Source organism: Lynx canadensis, chromosome D2 (genome assembly GCF_007474595.2).
Source record: "Lynx canadensis isolate LIC74 chromosome D2, mLynCan4.pri.v2, whole genome shotgun sequence".
Lineage (NCBI taxonomy): Eukaryota > Metazoa > Chordata > Mammalia > Carnivora > Felidae > Lynx > Lynx canadensis.
Window position 1 is genome coordinate 33733329 of NC_044313.2, and position 24777 is coordinate 33758105.

At 39.1% G+C, this 24777-nt stretch overlaps 1 protein-coding gene across 3 annotated transcripts in view; it reads right to left on the bottom strand.

Annotated features, from left to right (window-relative positions):
* Positions 1 to 464: 464 nt before the first annotated feature.
* Positions 465 to 24777, bottom strand: part of LGI1 (leucine rich glioma inactivated 1) — a 38500-nt gene continuing 14187 nt past the window's right edge. For 2 of the 3 annotated variants that reach the window (XM_030334666.1, XM_030334665.1), the window contains 6 exons: positions 19563 to 19634; positions 19394 to 19465; positions 7634 to 7705; positions 4622 to 4791; positions 4181 to 4345; positions 465 to 1615 (listed from right to left, as the gene is read on the bottom strand). In XM_030334666.1, the coding sequence (XP_030190526.1) occupies positions 780 to 1615; positions 4181 to 4345; positions 4622 to 4791; positions 7634 to 7705; positions 19394 to 19465; positions 19563 to 19634 (1387 nt within the window). In that variant the 3' untranslated portion in view covers positions 465 to 779. The remainder of the gene's footprint in view (positions 1616 to 4180; positions 4346 to 4621; positions 4792 to 7633; positions 7706 to 19393; positions 19466 to 19562; positions 19635 to 24777) is intronic. The other variant, XM_030334667.1, reaches the window with a different exon arrangement.

The window sequence follows — 24777 nt, forward strand, 5'->3', positions numbered from 1 at the left end:
GACATTTAGAAAGTCCCTAAATAGGGTTTTTAAAATTCAGATTCTTGAGTTTGGTTTCTTCTATAGGTTCTTTGAATAATTTTTTTTTTTAGCTAGAGCTATCAGATAGGAAAGGATGGGTCTTACGATTCTTTATTTTAAATCAGTCTTCTTGTAATAAGCAAATTTCTCTACCCTGCTTTTAATTCATCACCGTTTCGCCACAAAATGTTCTTAAATGCCGTGACCTTTGGAAACACCCTTGAATGTTCCAAATCAGCTGATAAACCTGTTCATATATCTTGGGTAATCAATATCAGTGTTTCATCATCACTTACTATTCACACCCTAAGTTCTTGATGTAAATATAACCCTATTGTATAAAGCTATTTCCTCAGCATCCATCACCAAGAATAAAATAATTGTAAATAATTACCTTTGAGATATGAAAGAAAATGTAAACATTTTATTTGGCAGTTGTTTTGGAACACATGAATAAATAAATGGAAAAGTACATATTAATATTTCTTTTTGGAGTAACAGATACCATTAAACACTTATTTACACATCTTCACTGCAAAGAACAGTTACACAATTCAATTTTGTCTTATAAAAGGTAACTTCCCACACCACTGGACTGGACAGTTAAGGATGGAGATACTGGTAGTGCTTGGTTCTAGCAGTCTCAATGTTTGAAAGGCATTCATTTGCAAGTGTGATAAGAAGAGTCATCATGCATTGAGTTCGTCCGGATCATGTACTGTAGAAAGTTTCTGATGGCAGCCACAGAATTTGGTGTGTCATGCGCTTAAGTCAACTATGACATGTTTGTAAATCTGTGTATTTCCCTTAAAACTGGAAGCAAAAAGAAAATTACGCTTATTAATGGACACATGCGTGAATGATCTCGGTGCCTGAACATTTAATTCCTGAAATTTCACAAATTTGGCTTTTTCTGCATCCCAGTTATACACTTGAGTAAAGGAATAATCACTTCCAAGAATTGCATATTGATAGTTATTTATCTGAAGAGGCTGGAACACCATGGATCCTCGTGATGGCATCCTCTGAATATCCTGAAATGAGGATCCTCCCCATTTCATTACTTTGGAATCACCAATGAATCTTGTCAAGCAAATGTACACGTCACCTTTCACTGAGAAGTGCTTAACAGCATATACATCCTCCATGTTAGGGATGTCAGTTTGGTTAGTGAATAATTGTGTTGCTTTGTTCCACTGATAAATTACAGGACGCTGGGAACTACTAGACAGGATTAAATGAGGCGTTCTGAGTGTCTGAGGTGTTCTGGCTATTTCTAGATATTCCACATCAGTGTCCCTGTACCACGCATGTAAGGATTGATGGGAGTAGAATCCATTTCCATTCCATTTATAAATGGTAGTAAAACCAGCTTTTGAACTGTCAGCAACAACAAAGTACCAGTTGTTTTCAATCTTGAATGTTTCAATGTCATTGGGTTTTCGGATTTTGAGAATTTCAATATCCTGGATTTTTATAAATTTATTTGCAAAACTGTCTCGCTTATAGATGTGAGAGCCGCCAAACAGCTGGGCCACAATAACATAGAGCTGAGTTTCAATGACTATAGGCTTGCACACTACAGTGGACGTGCCTGGGAAAAGACAAATGAGAGATTAGTTGGATGGCCATCCTCTTTTGCAGCATGTAAACATGCAGGCTGAGGCCATACAACTTCCACCAAAATCAGCCTGAAATAAGAGATTTCCTTGGTTGAACAGGCAAGGCCAATCTCTAAGACCCAATGGCAGCAGGATCCTGACGTTCTGTGCCTTTGTGCCTCATGAGGCCTTGTTACCAACACCTGAGTTGTCATGTCACATCCAACCTGCACTAGACATTCAGGACATATGGCTACAGCCTGAGTTTCCTCCTCTCACTTCTTACAGAAAGGATTGCTTTCCCTGACATATTATGAGTTATAGTAATTCTAGTGAAAACTGCCATTTATTGAGCACCAACTATGTGCTTTGCCAAATCATCTCATTAAAAATTCCCAACAATCTTAAGAGATAAATATTATTATTCTCCCTTTTGCAGATGAGCAGATTGAAGCTCAGAGAGGTTCAGTGCTGCTAAGAGAAGGCAAAGTTGGGATTCAAACCCAGGTCTACCAGAGTCTCTATGCTTTTAACCCAAGCTGGGAGGAGGTGAGCTATTCCAGGGCTTCCAACTTGGGCTAGGATCCCACAAGTTTCTAGACCATCCTACAAAGTCTTGAGCAGTGATCTGGGTAGCCCATGGTTCTAACTGTAATTGGTTTGTTCTAATTGTGAATTGAATCTTGCTCTAAAAGTAACATAATTTTCCCCTAAGAAATGAAAAAGATGACACTTGTAATTTTTCTGAAGTTTTGGTGGCAGGAGAGAAGAGAAGAAAGAGGAATCTTTGAGAAAAATGGAAGAGGGGTACAGTCATGGGTGATACTCCTAACAGTTATTTTGGGAAATCTCAGAAAACAATATGGGATCAGTGGACCAGCTCAGTATCCTTTTGGTAAGAGTGTGATGAGAGTTTGATCAGTAAATTCTGGTTGACTAGTAGGAGCTTGGCTCTAAGAAATCCAAAGAGAGTGGGGCAAATCTGGGCCCACGCCTTTTCTAACTGCAACTTTAAAGGCTCTGAGGCAATAAATTCTGCATCAACTCTGTACTAATAGGTGAAATTATTCTATTTGTGACCTTTCAAGGGCTCAACTGATTGTATGACTTCAGGAAAATCACTTTACTTCTCTAAAATTCAGTTTTCTCTTCTATACAATGAGAGTTTGGACCAGATCAGGGATGTCCACTAGATTTCAACCACGTACCGTATCGACTGATTGATTGGAAAACTTCCTGGAAAATTATGTTGAGAAGGATTCTGTTGCCCTGTCTGCACTCTGTAAGCAAGAGCACCATGATTGATTAGCGATATCTGTCTGGGGTAAGGGAAGTCATAGTAACTGCATATTTGGCATATATTCGTCATTCTAGATGAGATGATGGTCTCTGAAAGTCTGCAAATGTGTGATTCATTTCTCTTTCAAGTGTTCATCTTAAGATTCATCTGGAATAATGATGAATTATTCCGGGTAAGAAGAACCTGAACTAAACTGCACAGAGCTGCACAATAGCCCATGGGAAAACTGAGGGGTTTTGGGGAGAAAGGGAAGCATGACCTTCCACCTTGAGAAAGAAGGAGGTTTCTGGGACAACTTCAGTTTGAAGAAGATTCCTTCATCTGGGCACCTCAGTCTCAAGCCAGCCCCAGACCTGTCTTGATCCTATGAGTGATGGGGCTTGTGGCCACCCACAAAATCTAATTATGACTCTTCCCACCCAAAAAGGTGGGAGAAGTTTATGGAGAAGTTTATGGAAAAGTTTAAGATTTAAATACGTTAGAAGCTAAAGCTAACGGAAATATTTCAGAAGGGGCCCCATATTCTCACTTATTTAAAAATTGTAAAGTTGTTGAAATGAGAGCAAAACTTAAGAGGGCACCTAAGTAAAAGTTTTCAGGGAAAAAAGGTGGTTTCCAACGTCAAATTAAATGCATAAAACACTTTAAAGAGCCTGCCTTACTGCCAGACTTCTCAGGGTCTTTACTGTGTATTATGAATCTCTAAGAGGGAGATATAGCTCACAGATATATTGGACCAAAAACCCTTTCTGTCACTAGGAGTACATTAACATTTTGTAGGAGTCATGTTTGTGCAACAAAGCTTGAGATTCAATGATCTAAAGTAACATCCTTATTTTATAGTTAAGAAAAAGGGAGGGCCCAGTGAGGGTGAGTGGTTCACCCAGCTAGTTTGTGGCAGAACCTGGATTAAACCTCATGATTCCTAGTCCAATATTTTTCCTGGAAAAATAATCCACCTTTTATTGTGTGTTTACTAGGCTAGGTCTGTGCTAAGTTCCTTGAATATGTGATCACATTATCTTATGATTGCATTATCTTAACAACAACCCTGTGAGTTGGGTATTATTATTCCCATTTCCAAGTCAGGAAATTAAGGTTTAGGGAACAACCCCAAGTCACTTAGTAAATGGTACAGTTGGGGTTTAAATGACTCTAAGCCTGCCCAAAGCATCCCCCTATACCACTTGTCTTTTTCTGTTCCCCTTGGTTCAACGTGCTTAACTTTCTATTCAAAATACAATCAGGCTTTTCATACCTGTAATGTTGTCATAATTCCGGAAGGTCTTTTCTACATGGTCCCATTCAAGGAAAATGCACTTTCCAGTAAAAGGCTGAGCAATGACCACATACTCATCGTTCATATAAGAAAAAGTATCTATGGACAGTGATTGATAAGGCAGGTCTTGAGACTTTGCAAATTCTGCAAAAACAGGAAATGGTGATGAATAACTGTGCTAATGCCTTGTTCCTTGGCTAGATCTCAAATGTCCATAAGAAATACATTTATTTAAGAGAAATAGTAAAATGATAATTTTACTTTGCTTTTAAACACACAAAGTTTTAATGCTTTATAGTATTTTAAAAATTAAATCGGTCAGTTGGTTTTTAAAGATATAAAAAATATCAATTCCTGCACACACATAAAATGTAGCCCTTATTTTAACTTTATGAGGTGGAATCATTTGGAATCCATTACCTGTAATGATGCAATCAAAATCCTTTGGGGAGAGACTATTGATTTTGCGTTTCTTATATTCTGGGGGGCCTTCGCAGTAGATGTCTTCAACAGTTGCATTGGTGTGGCCTAGCCATTCCACCAGCCACTTCAGTTTACAGTCACAATTAAATGAATTCCCTCTCAGGTCCCTGAAAGACAAATTTCAGCTGATTTTGCTGTATGAGGGTCCTACTTCCAAAGGCATGACTTTACTTCAGCAATTAACACATGCAAAATGCCTTTACCTGGCTTTACATCGTGCCCCATAATCTACCTTAAACCTGATTGACAATTCACTTTGAGTTCAGAGAGTTCCCACAGTGCACCCTTCATTGCTACTCAGTCAATGGAACCTCAGAAGTTATTCCCTCTTGGATCAAAGGCAGCTCTGTCTAGAGCTGTGTGTCCATAGAAATATAGTGTGGACTCTATACATGATTTAAAATTTTCTATAAACACATTAAAAAGGTAACAGGAAATAGGTGAAATTAATTTTAATAATATATTTTATTTATTTTAAAATGATATTTTGCTTAGTATTTCACACAAAATATTATTATTTAGATGTGTAGTCAATACAAACATTATTAACGAGATAGTTTACATTTTTAAAAAATAGTAAGTCTTTAGAGTCTAGTGTGTTTTACACTTAGAGTATATCTCAATTTGGATGCTAAATTTTCATCAGAAGTGTGTGATATGGATTTAGATTTCATAAAATTTATAGCTGGAAACAATAGTTTCACACATCCAAGTTGTTCCAAACATAATTACATTTTCTTCCAATAATTGAACTCATTTAAATTTAGTTTTTGGCTTAATTTTTAAAAAATTAAGTAAAATTTAGGGGCACCTGGGTGGCTGCTGGTTAAGCGTCCGGCTTCAGCTCAGATCATGATTTCGCAGTTCGTGCGTTCTAGCCCTGCTTCAGGCTCTATGCTGACAGCTCAGAGCCTGGACCCTGCTTCAGATTCTGTGTCTCCCTCTCTCTCCACCCCTACCCCACTCACACTGTGTGTCTCTCTCCTTCAAAAATAAACATTAAAAAAAATTTTTGTAATTAAGTAAAATTTAAAGTTTTGTTCCTCAGTTACACTATGAATGCTGTTTGGTGACCACATGTGTGGCTACCATATTGGACAATGCAGGTCTAGAGGATAGAATACAGTGCTTATTATATCATATTTAATTAAATCAAGGGAGCTATTTGCTTTTCTTCTTCCTCACAGCTGTAATTCATTCTGATCCTACTCCATGGTCTACAAATTGAATTTTAATAGGAAATGACTTCGACACAGCAGAGTTAACTCAGACATACAACAACTCATGTCTGTAATAAACTATACAGAATGGGTAGTTCAAATTTCCACATATGATCCCAACTCACCAAGTTTTCTGTTTATTTGCATTGCTTTTGTTCGGAAATTCCAGGTCCTTCCTAAAACCCTTCTTGGTCACACGGAATTCCTAAGATAGGTATTGCCTAGTGTTCACACAGCACATGAGTAATTTTTAAATGTTGAAGCATTTAAAAATGCTTTTGGAGGGATTCATTCAAGAAAACCAAGAAATCCACTAAAAGACAACTTGGCAAGGATCCTTGTACTTCTTAGATAATTCTTGATTTGGGCATCTCAGAGTAGGCCCAAGAGGCCAAATCCATTATGGGATTTCCATAGAGGTTGAGCCAATTTCAAGTGGGTTTTTTTGTTGTTGTTTGCTTTTTGGGTTTTTGTTTTGTTTTGTTTTGTTTCTAGTGTGCAGTGTTGGCTGACACCAGGATGGGCCAAAGGATGGTGCCCAAATAAGCTGTATCCCCAAGTCTGTCATAGCATATCATCTAACCTCTAAGACATTCCCAAGACTGACTTCATCTCCCAAGAATACTCTGACCCAGAATAATGAGTATCGGTTTTTCTGGGTGATTGTAAACCAGAACGGATAACTGTGGTCTGTCTGAGACTCTCTTGGAAGTGTCCTGATTCTGGCACTCTCTTGGAAATAAACCATCATTCAGGAATTGGGATAATAGGCATTGAGGAGGGGCTGGGGAAATACCACAAGGAACAAAGAAAGTTTTTCATTAGCTTACTGATTTGAAGTTAAATACTAGGTTTAGGAGAAAATACTTGACTTAGATCTTTTGTCATTGGAGAAAATTTGTTTTGAATGTATATTCTATAGCAAAGTACCTGAATTGATAAGAAGAAATCATTTGGTTTCATATATTCTTTCATTTGTTCCTGTATCTATCTTATGACATTTAAATACCCTTCTAATGTCTGGAAAGCACTTAATGAAGCTAAATTGCTTTTGAGAGGATTAGGCGTATATTACTTGCTTTGCTTACAGCAAAATATACAAATTCCTTACAAAGATCTTTCACTCTGAAGCTTAAAAGTCAAAGTTTGAAAGCTCTTTTGTTTGAAAAAGGGTCAAAAATAATTAAGTTCATTCCCTTCCTGGGGCTTAAGCCAAATTCCTGGGGATTAAGCCTAGAGTTGTTGTTCAGTCTAACTAGAGAAAAGGCAAACTTGCCTCCCTTCCCCCACTTCCTGTTCCATTTCTCTGTTGATTGACCAACCCATGGGTGTAACCTTTCATCTGTACTCGGTCAGTTTCCCAGATTCCTTTATGTTTTTCCTTTGTAGCCCCATTTCCTGGAACTCATGTGAAAAAAGGCATCTTGAAACTTCACTCTGGGCCTCCTCTTCCCACACCCTCAAAGTCCCTTATCAGCACTACCTCCCAGAGGACACACACTTTGTCAAAGGAATGCCTGGGCACCATATATTCAGAATTTCCAGTGGGAAATATCATAGAAGGCTCCAACATTAGTTCAAGTAAATTTAAAATTTAGGCCAATTTAAAATTTAAAATTTAAAATTCTAACTTAATTTTAAAGCCAGTTACGAATTCTAATCCTCAATACCAGGCTTCTTTGTTAACAACTGTGAATTAATTAATCAGTGATTTCTTAGGTCCTCTTACACATTCGTTAAAGAATCCAGGCCTTTGAAAATATCTTTTGGGAGTGTCTGGAGATTGTTGTTTGCAAGGCTCCTGGAAGAAAAAAAAAAAAAAAGAGTGATGTAAACTATAGTCATAAACTAAATAAATGCATTATGATAAAACTTAATTATAAGTCCCTTTTATTCTTTCCCGACTACACTAAATTACTTGCAGTACCTTTTCTTATCCTTCTTCTAAGATACTACTCAGTTTCCTACTATCATATTTTCAATTCTTGGTCTCATTGCTTCAACACTTGCTCAGTGTTTATGGCACTTTATGTGTCATGGTAAAAAAAGAAACTAAGAAACAACCCCCACAATGCCAGCAATAAAATGATACTGGGCATTGATCCTTCTATGTAGAATAGAATATGAGATTCATACTCTTGGACATTCAGTCTAGGGGATGTGTCCCAAATGATGACTAACTAAATGTTTGACAGTGCCCTTTTCCCCTCACACTCAGGCTGCCCCTCCTCCTGCCTCTCTCTTCCTCACGTGCTCTAGACAGCAACTGAATCCACAACTGATAGTGCCAATAGCTCTAGAGTTTGAGGACTCTGTCTAACTTACCTCTCTGCCAGCATATCCTTTCTTCTTTCCAAAGTATATACTCCCTTTTTACATACATTCATTCGACCTCAGGAAACAGCTTTCTCACAAATATCCATCCATCCATCCATCCTCTTTAATCATCTCCTCTTTCCTTTTCTTCCAGTTCTTGTCTTATTGTCACAGGAATTGTTTTTCTCTATTTGTTCTTTCATGAATCACTAGAATGATTCTAATCCAAGCTAATGAGTAGAAAATAGTCCTGATACTATCAAGAAAAGAGAAATGTGTCCATACTACAGAAGTGTGGACATAACAAGGAGTGAGCCTTGCATGATAGGAAGGAATGTAGGTACTGGTAATTTTTTATTTTTAACCAGCATTGTATATATACATGTTATATACTTTTCTTATGATTGTTTTTATTCCACAAAACTATTAAAAACAATTTAAAAAATAAAAAAAATTTTAATTAAATGAAATAAAAAGAGCTTATGTGTTTGGCCTCCAAAGTCCTTGAAAATTCACTCAAATTCCATTTAAAACACACTCAAAACTCTTCTTGTCTTCCACCTGCTCTAATTACTATGAGATTTCTCAAGTGCAAACATTCAAGACTTTTAAAACCTATTTTTAAGTTAATTTTGTTGTTTTCCTGAGTTTTAGAAATTACTACTAGATTGGAAAACTCTTTTCAATGGACCTTGGAACGTAAGAATAGGAACTGAATCAGAATGTTCCGGTCTCAATGACAGTCCATTATATAAAGAAGGGCACAGCTTTGGAGTCATTCTGAGCTTGGTTTGAATCTTGACTCCACTCTTTCCTGGCTGTGCGACTTTATAAATCTTCCTCAAGACTCAGTTTTTTCATTTTTAGGGGGAGGTTAATAATACCTCATGTCATAAGATTGTTAGAAAAAGTAAATGGGATAACTCAGGAAGGCACCTGGCATCTGGTCTACTCTCAACAAAGGGCAACAGGGAGGTAGGGAGAGGAAACGAAGGAGAAGGGCTTCTGTGTGTACACTGCTCAGGAAACAACATTTAGAAAACTGACCACACGAAAAAACTACCATGACTGTCCACCTATTTAGTATTAATAAAATGTTGCTAAAGAAGACTTTTCAAGAGAATGTCTCCATAATTCACCTTTCTGAATTCTCTTGAATGAAGAGATTTCCTAGTGTCTTGGACAAGTCCAGAGTCATTCCCGAGTTATGTGTCTCAATTTATTTTCTGGCACGATGTGTCTTTAAGTTCTCATGCTAACTCCTACATGGGTGAAACCAGCACAAACTACACCTGGCTGCAGGGCACAAGGTTGGAGGAGGCTGGATCATAGGACAGTGGACGTGAAATGAAGAAACAGACAAGTCCTGAATTACTACTGCCACTAGGGTTGCCCAAGAAGAGATACCCTGTTTGTATTGCTGCCCAAAGCAATTATTTTATTTTATTTATTTTATTTTATTATTTTATTTTATTTCAATTCATTTCATTTCATTTCATTTCATTCCATTTGATTCCATTCCATTCCATTTCATTTCCAAGGCAGTTCTTCTAAACAGTGAACAAATCTGGGAGTTCCACTTCCTGCCCAAAGGATGCATAGAGCTCTAGGCCTCACATACCCAAGGTGAAGGCAACCACAGAAGCAGCTGGTAAGACACAGACACAGCCTTCTGGGGTAGAGACACATCATTTTTCCATGACAAGATGGAGGACTTTTAATTCAACAGAGTTGGGGGATGGGGCCGATGAAGGCAGGTTGACCTGATGGGCTGTAGAATAAGGCTTTGTGCCTCTTGAGGACTTCTTGTGACAGAGAGGCTCTCACTCTGGGGACCAGAGGGTGGGACAGCATAAGAGGTGCCAAAGGCAGAAGTGATGGATGGATTTACTGCACTCAATGTGATTTTTTCCCTGTTCCACTGCCAAAATTCAGTGAAATATTGACTCACAGTGGACCGTTTCTGAAGGAGATAGGATGGAGCTTCATGCCTAGGTTTGGTGACAGGGAGGCATGAGAAGTCTGCCTGGAATCCTAAAAGAGGCAGAAATAAGTGGAAGACTCAGAAATGAGAGGAAGGCTTCCAGATGCCAGAGGCCCAGGAATTGGAGTTCAGACAGCTTCCCTGAAGCCTTTGGGAGGCCTCAGTGACAGGGTTCACATTTGCATAAGAAGAAAGCTGCAAGAGGGAATGGAACAGAGAATGTCTTAGGAAAGCAAAGCTGACAAAGCCTGGGAATTATTCTGCAAAACAAATGTAACCGGACCCTGATATAAAGCAGCCAGTGCAGGCTGATGGGCACATGGTGAAGGATGCACAGGGCACACAGGAGATCAGAAGAGTCTGCAAAGTGAAGAAGAGAAATATGAAATGCTTCCACACATTTCTTAGCTGGCCAGTTAAGAGTATTTTACAATTTACCAAGTAAAGAGAATTGGAATTATGTTGAGACCCACTGCACAACTGGGGAAAGATAGTTAATCTAGAATTATCTAGAGTAGAAAAGAATTGGAAACAACCTGCATGTCCGTCAGTAAGGATTGTGTGTAGTTAACATGGAATATTTTGCAGGAGATTTTAAATTTTTTTTTTTAACGTTTATTTATTTTTGAGACAGAGAGAGACAGAGCATGAACGGGGGAGGGGCAGAGAGAGAGGGAGACACAGAATCGGAAGCAGGCTCCAGGCTCTGAGCCATCAGCCCAGAGCCCGACACGGGGCTCGAACTCACGGACCGTGAGATCGTGACCTGAGCTGAAGTCGGACGCTTAACCGACTGAGCCACCCAGGCGCCCCTTGCAGGAGATTTTAAAATATGAGGTAGATCTCTACTATTTGACATGAGATTATGCCTAAAGGAAAACAAAAAGCAGGGAAATTGGAGAATAGTAAATAGAAGATAATCCCACTTGGGGAGGGAGGATATGTGTCTAACGATCCATAAAGGTCTGGAAAAAGATATAATCATTTACACTTAGAATCTTTTACTTTTGCTATGTAAACATCTGGATTGTAAGAGTTTTTATCATCGGGCATGTATTGTTATTCTAAATTCTAAATTCAGAAGAAACAAAGGATAAAGTTGAGGTTTTAAAAAGACCCCATTGCTTAGTATATGTGTATGTAATGGTTCTGTCCAGTGAGGATTTAATCATTCTAAACCAATTATTTTACTTCATCTGTAAGTTCTGAAGTTACTGGGCTGGAGTGTGAATAACTGTCAGATGATGTCAACTATTTCATGAGATCAGTTTTAGGATGGAGCTCCCATTTTTCTCACAAGATTCCCACATGGCTTCAGGCCCTCATCCTCTGAGGAGATTTAGGACTGCAGTCAGTCCAGATTTGGAACTACACCTCTGGGTTCCTTGCACCAGCTGAAACTCAGCTTTGAGGAAGGCCTGGAGCTTCCAAAACCATCATGGGTGTCTGGGGCTTATGGGCAATTCTCTGAGAGACTTGGGAGGTGGGTGGGTGGGGTGGGGAGCTCCTGAGGGGTCTGGGCCAGGGCTGCTAGGAAGAAAAAGTAGCAAGTCCCTGATGCTCCGGGAAGCCTGCTCAGCATGTGGTTCTCAGGCAGAAAGGGTGAAGATTTCATGCCTATTAGGTTACTGAAACAGCCAGAGATATTGAGATAGGGTTAGGGTTAGAGTTTTTAGACTTGATGTTAGGATCATTTGATTCTTCAGATTCCATCTCTACATTGAGTCTTGCTACTGGAGAGCAAAATGGAAAATCCAATCCATTAAATGTTCTCAGTTTCTCCTTTCCCTCCATCTTCCCCCTGTTTCACGAGTAACAGCTTCATATTATTCCCTTTTCCCTAATAGCTGCTCTGGTTGAAATATGATCTCTGTCTTTTGTAAAACTGGCTGTCGCTTTCATACCCACATCAGTGTAGTAGTTTGGGTGCTGGCTTTGTCTCAAGTGGACGAGGGCTTCCATTTGAGCATCCTCACTGTCAGGAGTGTGCCTTTTACCAACTTAATTTAACCTCTCTCGATTTCTGTCTCTACATCTGCAAAACTAAGTAAAGAATACCAATTTCATTTATTGTGAAAATTAACACAAAAAACTACTAATATTTTTATAAACACACTTTTGAAATAGATTCCAGGGAAAATTTCTGCATCTGCATGTGAATTTTTAAGCCTTATGTCAGATAATCAAGGCACAAAACTAATCTGTTTCTTGGTTGTTGTCAATGCCAGTGATACTTAATATCTAAGCACTTTTATTATTTTTTAAAAATTTAAGTTTATTTATTTATTTTGAGAGAGAGAGAGGCAGGGAGGGGCAGAGAGAGAGGGAGAGAGACACAGAGAGAATCCTAAGCAGGCTCCGTACTGTCAGCACACAGCCCGACATGGGGCTTGATCTCACAAACTGTGAGATTATGACCTGAGCCAAAATCAAAAGTCAGACACTAAATCAACTGAGCCACCCAGGTGCCCCAATATCTAAGCACTTTTAAATGCTCAATTCAGGAGGTTGAGATCATCTATTTTCTTTGCCTCTCTGAGTAGACATAACTTTATGCCTTGGTATTTTTAAGTGTCTCATCTTTTACTGATGTATATAAAACATACACATTTATTAGTGATAGATATGTCACTGGCATATATTTTTTCCTGATATACATATATACACATATATGCATATGCATATATATGTATACATACATATGTAATAACACATTATTATTTCTTCAAGAAAATTTGGAAAGTATAAAAATTCTATTTTTCAAGTGTAAAACAATAACCATCCTGCCAATTACTGTTAAGATTTTTGTCATATTTTGGGGTGCCTAGGTGGCTCAGTTGGTTAAGCGTATGACTTCGGCTCAGATCATGATCTCACAGTTCACGAGTTTGAGCCCTGCATCAGGCTCTGTGCTGATAGCTCAGAGCCTGGAGCCTGTTTCAGATTCTGTGTCTCCCTCTCTTTCTGCCCCTCTTCCGCTCGTCCTCTGTCTCTTTCTCTTTCTCAAAAATAAATAAAAACATTTAAAGAAAGATTTTGTCATATTTTCTTTTAGTCATTAATACAGCGTTCATCTCATGGTGATATTCACGTGGAAAGCAAGTGATTTCAGAGACACATGTTACTGTTCCTAAAGGTCTAGAGACCTTCTGTCTCCTTTCTGGTCCAGTGTGAGATGGCATGAAAGGGTGTGAGCTTGAACTGATGTGGGGGGCCTCCTTCTTCTTCAAAAATATGTTAGGTGGGTAAGGGTCAAATCATTGCTAGATTTTAAAACTAAATATGAGTATTATTAGGAATAAGAGGAAAACAAATTACAAGGCTGATGGAGAGAGAGGAAAGGAGTCAGAGGTGGCCCTAGAATTGTCAGGAAAAGACGTTCTGCATCGCATGACTGAAGGAAATCTGGGCAACTGACCAAGCCGACACTTTGCCTGTCTGCCCTCTTCATAGCTCCCTGGATTGGGCAGCAGAGTGGGGTGGAAATGACATGGGCCAGGAATGGCATACTGGGTTTGAGCTCTGACTGTTTTCTTTTCTGCAAAGTGAACGATCACTTGGTCAGAATAATCTGCAAGTTCTATTCTAGCTCTTAAATCACATTTTTATACTTTTCACCTGTGAAAGGCTATGGCTTCATCTTTAATAATTATGAAATGATATGAGGAGGGGTAATAATTTAAGCCATATTGTTAAGAGTCAATGAGTTTGGTCACAGGTTTTTATAGGGAGTAGGGGTGTACCGGAATGTCTGAGGTGGGGAGGAGCATGTTGGGGATAGCACTGATCAGGAGAGGAGTGAAGACAAGGCAAGGAAAGGTTTGAGGATATATTTCACCAATGTTAATTTGTTCTAGGTTGATTCTGTAGTTAGTACTGGAAGGATGCTTTTCTTATCACTGTATTCCTAGTACCTGGTACAAAGTAAGCCCTTAGTAGATACTCAGATATGAATGAGGCAGGCTGGAGTGGAGGAGTAGAAGGGCACCAATCTAGACAAAGAAGAGTAGAAGATGCTTCTCTTAGCCCCCTTATACCAAGACACTGAGTTAGGGAGAAAGTACAAAGCCCTGTGAACTGCCATTGCCATGCACCCCCACATCACATAGACCCACTGCTCACAAAGAGCCCTCCCTCCTCTTAGCCTCACCCTCACTTAGCCTCACTCATTCCAAAGCAATGTGGAGGCTCTTTAAAGTGTGCCTTCAACTAAGCACCATTCTCTAGTCTTGGTTCAGAGTCTGCCTTAGAAATATTCTTTAAGACACCAGGAAATTACCCAACTGAAAGTCTAGTTACCTTGAAACTAGCTGAGTAGGGTCAAGCATTCCCAATGGCAGACAGTCTTTCTTTCCCAACAGAGGGGATGACCATTCCCTCCACTTTGGTGTCTTCCTGGTTTACCTGAGAAAACCTGTGATTATGACTATGGAACCTACTGGAAAGTCTTGTCTCTTAAAGCAGACCAGACTGTCTCAGACAGCACATTTGTTTCAGTGCCATTGGGCTCTGCTGCTAAGAAACATCACCCACAGCTATCTGGGGTGCTCCCAGCCTCCCTGCAGTGCAGATTCTCGTCTTGAGTTGCTGTCTGACTGAACTTGTAGTGCTTCAAGTGCAGTTATTTTCATTTCAAACAAAACATTTAAAGGGGATAAATACATTGCAGCATTTGGAATCTTGATCCAGAATGAATAGAAGTTAGGCAGTGAGTTTAATTTATCCCTACATAATGGTGCTGACTGCATACCAGACTCTGTGCTAAGCACTTTGCATAGATTAACTCGCTTGATCTCATGATAACCTTAGGAGTTAGGTACTCCTAAGTATCTTATTGTTTCCTGTCGCTATTTTTACAGATTATTATCACTCCCATTTTACATATAAGAAATCTGAGGCACAGTGGAGTTAAGTGACCTCCTGATATTCCACAGTTGCTCAGGCTTTGAACCCAGGCAGTCTGGTGGCAGAGATCACCCTCAGCCACTGCATCGCACTGCCTCCTTGCATGTATGTCATTGTGAAGGCATCCTGCCTGACTGATTGGGGACACATAGGCACCCTGAGTTTGAGGACTGCTGTATATACCTTTTGCACCCCTACAGTGCTGAGCAACCAGCAGGTGCCCCACAACACATACAGATCGATGACAATTTTCCCCAAATATTTTTATATATATATATGCAAACAGACCTGCCTCTATTGGGCCTTAGTTACAAACACATATGTGATACCCAAGGAAATAATTATGAAAAAGGCTCATGGGTATTAACAGAAATACACAATGTTTACAGATTTCATCATCATTGGCCATAAAATATTTTTAATGCATTTTCCCCCTGATTTCAAGAGTAATGCACAGTCATTAGAAAAATTCAAACCTTGTTGAAATATATAAACTATTCAAACATTCAAGTTAAACATGTATAACATTGGGACAGTCACTCAAAATAAACTAATAGATAGTGTCCCAGGATTTGACTGGCCTTATAAGGACTGAAATGTATTCACCCTACTCTGAAAGCTAGCTTGAGGGGGAGTGTGTATATACAGTAACTTTTAAGTTGTCTATAAATCTCTCTTTAGAAGTTAAGTTTCCTGAGATAGATGTATAAGAAGGTAAGGTAAGTGTGCTGCTTCCTTAGGAACTGACTGAATGTGTATATGCTCAGGTGGAGCAGAGTGGAAGCCAGCTGTACCTAAAAGTATATGCCTCATCCCAACTATTTGCATTTGGAGATGAAGAGCGAGGCTAGGGCTCCTGTCTTCAGGATCTTTTCCTTCTTTCCTAGTCATATTTGCTTCTCAGACCATGTCCTGTGGGAGGATCCAGGCAGCTCAATCAAAGCTTTCTGGTCCTGACATAATGGGAGGGCACGAGACGTCTTATTAAAGACCCCAGGAGGGGCGCCTGGGTGGCGCAGTCGGTTAAGTGTCCGACTTCAGCCAGGTCACGATCTCGCGGTCTGTGAGTTCGAGCCCCGCGTCAGGCTCTGGGCTGATGGCTCGGAGCCTGGAGCCTGTTTCCGATTCTGTGTCTCCCTCTCTCTCTGCCCCTCACCCGTTCATGCTCTGTTTCTCTCTGTCCCAAAAATAAATAAAAAACGTTGAAAAAAAAAATAAAGACCCCAGGAAACTTCTGCTTTTACTACTAGCTGGGGAGCAGCTTAAATGCAGGTGCACCTCCATGTTCTCATGTCACTGTGGGTAGTGCCACTGTCCTGTCTCTTTTGTAAGGTCACCAGGAGACTATAATGAGGTCAAGACCTGAAAAAACTTGGTAAACTCTTCCTCCAGTATATGCAATTTAGAGGGTCAGGTGATCATTCCTCACTGATTCAGTGCTTGCCTTTGATTGGAAGACTTGGTCCGAGGTGGAGGAAATTGCACTTTGAAGCCTAAAATCTTAAAAAGGACACTAATGGCTCCAACAGATGCCAGATTTATTTATAGGTGGTAAATAATGGAAAATGAACTTGACGTGCTGAGCAGTCAGAGGGACATTTAGGCTTCAAATCTTCCCTACCCATCTCTCCTTGAAAGGAAAAAAAGGAAAGGAAAAAAGAAAAAAAGAAGAAAGGAAGTAAGGGAGGAAGGGAGGAGGGAGGGAAAGGAAGAAAGGAAGAAGGGAGGGAGGAAGGAAGGAGGGAAGGAGGAAAGGAGGGAGGGAGGGAGGAAGGAAGGAAGGAAGGAAGGAAGGAAGGAAGGAAGGAAGGGAGAAAGGAGTACAGCTCAAAGAATGGCATAACTGGAAAGGAGAATATAACTTGGGGACAAAGGCATTCAGTGAGTAAATATTTGTTTGTCTAATTCCTCTTGCCAGGCTGAGCTTCTCCAGGTTGGAATTGGATCTTATTCATCTTTGTGTGACACTTTCTTAAAGACTATTTAGGATGAACCATATGGCATTGCATTTTTGTAGATCAAAAACAGTCTAATATTGGCAATGCCAAATGAGTCAATCTGAGTATTAGATAAAGATGCAAGAGACCTAAGGGTCATATTCATTTAGTCAACTTTAACCTGTTCCCTCATAACACCTTCCCACCTCTAGCACCTGGTCAGAGAGGTTCGTCTTTCCTTTCACCGTCTGACCCTTAAGATTCATGCCTCTGAATACTGACTTTAGTGTTCCCTTGAGCTTGAAAATGTCTAGATGTTAAGCACATGCTATACCAGTGTCCCCTTCTTATAATGGGCCTCATTATAACCCAAATTTCAATTCCCATTTCATTTGATGGACCTAACAGTCTGTAGTCAAACAAAATAGATGTTCTTCATTAGGGTGTTGTATAGATTTTTTTTCTTTTTCCCTTTGCTCCCCATCTCTAGCCTCTTTCCTTCCATTTTTTCTTCCCCTTCTTTCCTTCCTTTCTCTCCCTCTCTCCTTTCATTAACCCTTCCTTCCTTCCTTCCTTCCTTCCTTCCTTCCTTCCTTTCTCCTTTCTTTCCAAGTCAGGCAATCCTTTAGACTGAAGAGAAGATACACTTGAGTGAACCAAGGGGAATGGCAAGACTTATACTGCAAGTTCCCAGAAAGGATACCTGGATCTTACATCCTTCCTTTAGCCCTTCATGATGCTAAGCATCACACAGAAGCTATGTTGAATGGGATTTATGTGAATTAAGAAGCTCTCAAGTTGAGGTCAAGACTTTCATTTCTTCTTCCATATATTTGTTTCTGTTATTTATCATTTTCTAAATAATGAGGTTTGGTGGTGTTTGGCTCTATGATAAAATGACATAACATTTATACCATGCACGATTATTTTTGCATCACATTATATCATTGACATGCAGAGCAGCCTAGCAAACATTTTTTATTATAATTACTTTTTACAGGAGACTTGAAAGGTATAATGATTTGTGCATAATACATCTGGCCATCAGTTCCCCCTTCCTTGTTGCAAATCCAAACAGGAGTTGAAACAAGGCTTGGTGAGAAGAAGCATTAGGACCATGTGGACACACTAGAATGTGGCTCAAAAGGCAAGTATTTTTGTCTGCCTTGTTCCCTGCTATAGATCCTGGGGCTTAGAACAGAGCTGATAGTGAGGTATTGTGCGGGAACAGGTTAAAGCTGATGGAGTGGCATTTGGATCTCCTGGACTTTTGTCTCAACATTAATGAGGCACATATTAGGCACTTGAAAAATAGCCTTGAATGGATGAATAATCATTACAGTTCGACTACTGATGCTATAATCCCATAGCTATTCAGTTCACTAGTCACATATCACCTCTAGGTCTCTGTTTTCTCATTTCTAAAATGGGGATTATTTTACTTATCTGGCAGGATTGTTAAAAGGATTAAATGAAAATCCATGTAAAGCAAATTGACCAACATAATAGTGGGGACTTAATAAATGTTAGTGCTTTTTCTTCCCATGCCCTCTAGCTTTCTTAAAAATACATTTGTGTGTGTGTGTGTGTGTGTGTGTGTGTGTGTGTGTGTGTAGGCGGTGGGGGAGGCTAGGACAAATAAGTTATTTTGTTCATGTTTTTCAAGCTTCCCAAACTCAGCACCATGCCATTTTAGGCTGGATATTTCTTTGTTGTGGGGGCTGTCCTGTGTATTGTAGGGTGTTTAAGAGCATTGCTTCCCTCTACCCACTAGATGTCAGTTACAGCCCCCAGTTGTGACAATCAAACCTGTCTCTAGATATTGATGAATGTTCCCTAGGAGGCAAAATTGTCTCCTGTTAAGAACAACAGTTGTACCTCTAGCCATCCATTGAATAATTAAACATTTAATTTATAAACAAGTTGTTCAGGTACTGTGTAGACATTGCTGGTGGGTATAGCATATATTTAAATGTATATAAAGTCAGGATTTACACAGAAAAAGAAAAACAGCACATATCAAATTAAGCTATATAGTCGATCCATAATTATCCATGAAGTGAGTAATGAAGTAGATAATTAAAAAGTTATTTCAGTCACACAACTTCCCTGCATTAGATTATTTTCCTAATTATGGTTGGATTAGGCTAATCCTATTAATAGTAATCAATTTCTTGGACACACACTGGCTGATAACAGGGAGATATGGCAAGTATGCATGGAGAGAAATCATTTGGGTTTCTTAAATTTTCATGGACTACCCATTAAGTGGGCGCTTTAGCCACAGATTATCAAACTGCATTGTCTATTAGTAAGCTTAAAAAGTAACAGCAACATTCATACTTACAGGTGAATTAAAGACTTTAGTCCCCGGAAAGTATGTCTTGAAATGGACTTGATGTTGTTGTTTTCTATGAATCTGCAATAAGTTATAATATTTGTTGTCAGACAGCTGTAGGAACCCAAGAGGACTTGTCCTGAATCATTATGTTAAAGAAAAGTTTTTTTTTACTTACAAATACTCTAGATGTGGAAGACCAATAAAAGCATCATCACTGATCACATCAAAGGAGTTCGATGTGAATAATCTGCCCAGGAAAAAGTACACAATGAAAACAGTTAACCTGACAGATTGTCAATCTTTGCTGCTATTATGTCTTAAAGAAATGAATGGGAGTTGTGTATGGAAAAGTATCTAGGTGTCTGTCTTCCACAGTGTTGTTTATTTAGGTAATCTTTGAAGCTTTTTTTTTTTTTTATCCCCATTCTCTCTTCATCAGATACTCATAGAGTCTTCATGTCCCACTTCTCACAGTGATGGATGTCACATGCCCTGAGTAACATTTTTGAGATATAACTGGACAAGTATGACAGTCAAAGCAGCCAAAGCAACATTTTGCACATTTTTATGACAAAGACACTAACAGAATCTTTCCCTCTTGCTCTAGAAACTTCTGGAACATTCTGATCAGCTCACACAATGGTGCCTCAGGGTGTTAAGCCTGGAAGCCCTGGAAAAGTAGCTCCATCAAAGCCTAGTTTTGCTTTGATATCTCACAGTAGATAGGCCATCAACACTGGCTCAATGAACATCAACTAACATCCTTCTTAGATAATAGAACAGGCTGAAGATGGGAAACAGTGAGGCTTAGGAAAAGGTTTAGACCCATTTTATTACTAAATAGTTGGGAAAAAAACAGTTTCACTTGGGCACATTTATTTGCAATGTCAAAATCCACAAGAATTTGGTTTTGAAATTACTGATGAAAAGGAACATCAACCTGCAGTCCCAACATCCTGTTGAACAATTTGGAAAAGTTGCCAGCTTCTGAATGACAGGCTTAAAAGAGGTGATTATAGGCCAAATAATACAAAGATGAGGTGTTTTTTTTTTTTTTGAGTGAGTATTAATTTATGGAATTCATTAGATAAAGTGTTGATACAAGCTAAAAATAAACTTTTAAATGTACTGGTGACAAATTTATAATGGGTTCAAGTGATGTTCCATCTACACATTAAGGCTCTTGTGTGGGGGAACCTCTTATTCCACTTGTAACTATTATCCAAAATGTGATCATGGTCATGGACTAGACCAGGTGTTTGACATAATTTGATAATTCAAATCTCATACATCCCATTTAACTGCACTATGTAAAGTCCAATATTCTCTGTTAGGAATCTTTTTGACTTACTTTTGAAGTCTAAGGATTAAAAATAATTGGCACTAACTAGCTTGGTGATTTCACCTCCCTATACCTGTTAACTAAGGAGATTAATACTAAGAGATCTTACTTCCTGAACATTTTTGAAAATTTTGACATCTGGGATTGCTTCAGAATAATCAGGGGAGGGGAAAGCAGTGAGTTGGAGATGAATTGAGCATGACTGAGAATCTTTGAAGGTAAAACAGAGATACATGGAAGTGAAGTTTACTATTATCTCTACTTTTATATGGGAGGAAACATGAACCAAATAAATAAAACTAGATGCTCTGTTCCATTTCATCTTAAGCTATCAATCCTGGAGTGATGTTGGATTCTCTTTCTCTCCTCTTCCAACATCATAGCTTTATACTTAAGTCATTGACTAGACTCTGACAAGTCAACACTGATGAATAATGATACTTATTAGATGCTTGTAGTTATTACAACAAATTCAAAGGTTTATGATTCCAGTCATAACTCTGGCACTTGTCTCTTCTTACTTCACAGTTGTGAAAAACAAGATTGCTCAGCTTTGCTCCAAGTAACATCCAAAGCCTTCGTCATGTTCCAGAGCTTTGTTTCATTCTGAATAGGCAGTATCAGTGATGGACAGAATAGAATAAGGCAAAAATAGATACTGAGAAATACCTCCCATGCTCACTGCTTTGCAAACTGCCCCGTGGTTGGGGCAGCCACTTCAAAACTGTACACTCTAAGTCACCAGAAGAAAGAGCTTTCAACACTAGTTCCCCTTATGTTGAAATTAGATGCAAAACAGAGCAGGAAATAGATATTAGTGGGCAGAACTTGCCCACGCATGTCAGGGAAATAAAACAGAGGATTCCCAGTAGAATTTGTATCTGCGTGTCCATTGCTTATCCCTAGCACCTGTAATACTGCCCATCCCATAGTGGACACTGAATAAATATTTGTTAAACAAAAGGAATTCAATTTACATTAACTTCTTGTCATTACTACATTACTAGATTGAATGTTCCTTAGAGCAGGGGCTTACCCTTATTTACTTTTGTGTCCCCAGCCCTGAGCACAGTTCCTGGTTAAATAATGCTTGTTGAACTGGATATTTCAAGGATTAAAATCTCTGGCTAAAATGGAAGCTACATGTAAAAATATGAATGAATCTCACAAACCTAAGTTGAGAGAAAGAAGCCAGAACATAATAAAAACAAAACAAAACAAAACAAAACAAAACAAAAACAAAAAAAACCCACAAACCCCAGCAAAACTTGCTATACTGCCAGAAATCGAGATAGTGGTTACCGTTGGAGATGGGTAGTAACTGGAAGGGAGCTCAAGGGGAGTCTTTGGGGTAATGATAGTGCTTAGTTTCTTGACCTGGATGCTGATTACAAAGATATTCACTTTATAAAAAACCACAGTGGTGTGGAAGCAGGAATGAATAGGTAGAGCACAGAGGAATTTTAGGGCTGTGAAAATACTCTGTATGGTACCAGAATGATGGGTACATATTATCATACATTTGTCAAAACCCTAGAATCTACAACATCAGAAGTGAGCCATTATGTAAAGTAGGGACCCTGGGTATTAATGTAGGTTCATCAATTGTAACAAATGTCCCACTGTGGTGGCGGATGTTGGTAATGGGGGAGGGTATGCATGTCTGAGGGTAGGTGGTATATGGGAAATCTCTGTGCCTTCTCTTGAATTTTGCCGTGAACCTAAAACTTCTCTGAAAAACATTCTTAAAAAGTCATCGAGATAAACACTTAGTATATGTACACTTTTCATTATGTATATTACATTTCAATAAAAAAAAGTTTCTTAATAAAAACTAAAAAAAATCACTCTGGTTAAGATAATAATGAGTATCTTAGTCTTTCAATTCTAAATTCAATTGTGGTTTTCTAAGGACAAGGATTCTGTAGACAAAGATGTATAAAATTATACATACATTATAAATATAGTTGAATAGGCTAACCATTTTATTATTCTATGTATACTTAAAAGACTAAAAATCATGTTCTATAAAGAGGGTGAAACTCTGATCCTTAATTTTTATGAATTTCTTGAAATATGTTTGATTTCAATATTATGATTTGTCATTGGGCCAGTTGTTAAAGAATCCCACAGTCCCTGTTAAAAGGAAACTGTGCTACTCCATACCATCTTCACACATGACAGACCTAGAGCAGACCAAGCAGAGCACAAACTCTGTCCCTTTCCACAGATTACTAGGGCTAGGACTCATGTCTTTATCCAGAATAGCTGATCCTGGGGTCAGTCAGCCTCCCAAGGGCCAAATACCCTGGTTCAAAAGGCAAATTAGGCTAAAGATAAGTCCCTTCCTGGATATTTGGAATCAGCAAACAGAGATGGAGCCAGCCAGCAGAGGAGCTGAAGGAGAAAGGACGCCTCAGGGTTGAGTTAGCTCCCTGGCAGGCAAAATATGAGCCAGGCACACTTACGAGAGAGCAGAATGTGGAGGAGGACTTGCAAAGGGAAGGTTGTGTGAATGTTGAAGCAGGGGAGATGCCTAGGTCTGTGTTAGATCCTAAGCCACAGCTTCTTAATCTTGGTTGCACTTGGAAAGACCTGAGAAGCTTTAAAAATATGGTGGTAACTGGTTCTTACCCTGAGGGGTTCTAGTTAAATTCTACACTTGGGGTGTGGCCTGGTCATGAGGATGTTTAAAAACTCCTTAGGTGACTCTTATATGCAGCCTGGGCTGCATATGGTCTGCTTCCCTTCCAGGTCACTTACACTACCCCCTCTTTACCTGTGGTGGCTGAGAGAGCAGTTCACTCCTTGTAGCAAGTCTAGTTGGAGCAGTGGCTCTGGGACATAGAGGTGCTGTGGATGGTCCTGTCCCCATAACTACATGTAGTAAGACTCTGCAGTAATATGACTCAGATTTGACAACCATGCTCACAAAAGCAGCATCATAGAAGGGTTGGTGGGGACCAATGTACCATCTGAATGAACTTGATACTCTGAGGCACAAATCAGAGATCTAGATCCCATAGGCTTGCCAAGCAGCCATCCTGTGGGTTGGTGTGGAGATAGTCTAGAATTTGCTCTTCACCTCTGGTCCTATGGGAACCTGTGAGGTCTCTGCCACTTCCTCTATTCTTAGGGAAGGAAAACATCAGGCATTTCCCCCTAGAGTTTTGGTAGAGGTGCACACAGGGATGTGTGTTGACCGATCAGACCTTGCCCCCAAAGGTAATGCACTTATATCTCTTAGTCATCACCCTCATGAATTCAGTAAGGGGACTGTAGGAGGAATGAGGAGGACTTTATTTCCTCTCTGCAACCAAGGGAGTGTATGTTTCCTTACAAGAAGGAGATTTAGGAAGACTGTACATACCAACTGTTAATTCCAGGCAGGCAATAGCTCATTCTTTAAATGATGGTTGTTGCCTTCATAATAGCCTATATTTCATAGATTCTTGCTGGATTATCTTATTTGGTCTTTGGAAAAACTCTGTGAAAGTGGTAGAGGAGATATTAATATCTGTTTGACAAGAGGAAACTGAGGATCAGAGGGCTGTGAAAAGCTTTGCTTAAAGGTCATGAGGCCCAAGACTCCTTGTCCAGTGCCCTGGTATTGACACACCTGGTAGCCTGTCAGTATAGGGTCACAAAATGACTTAATAGCTACATTCTGGCGGACAACCATAAGAACACTGTTCAGCTCATAGGGATTTAAGAAATACAATGAAACAATAATCCCCTTTTTAAAGGAACTAATTAATGTGAGTAGTCTCAAAGTGATATTAAAACCTTTTAAACCTGTATTTTTTTTTCAAGTAAAGACTTTAAAACTTTTGAATGCAGTTTGGTGTATTCTGCTTATGAACACTATATGCTCATTATAGAAATTCTGCAAAACACAGAAATGCTTAAAGGAAAAACTAAAGATTACATAATCATACTACCCAAAGATATTGATATGCATACATATGGTACATATTCTTTCTTTGCTTTTATTCTTAAAATGTTCTTTCCTACATAAAGATCAATGAACTATTACCTACATCTACCC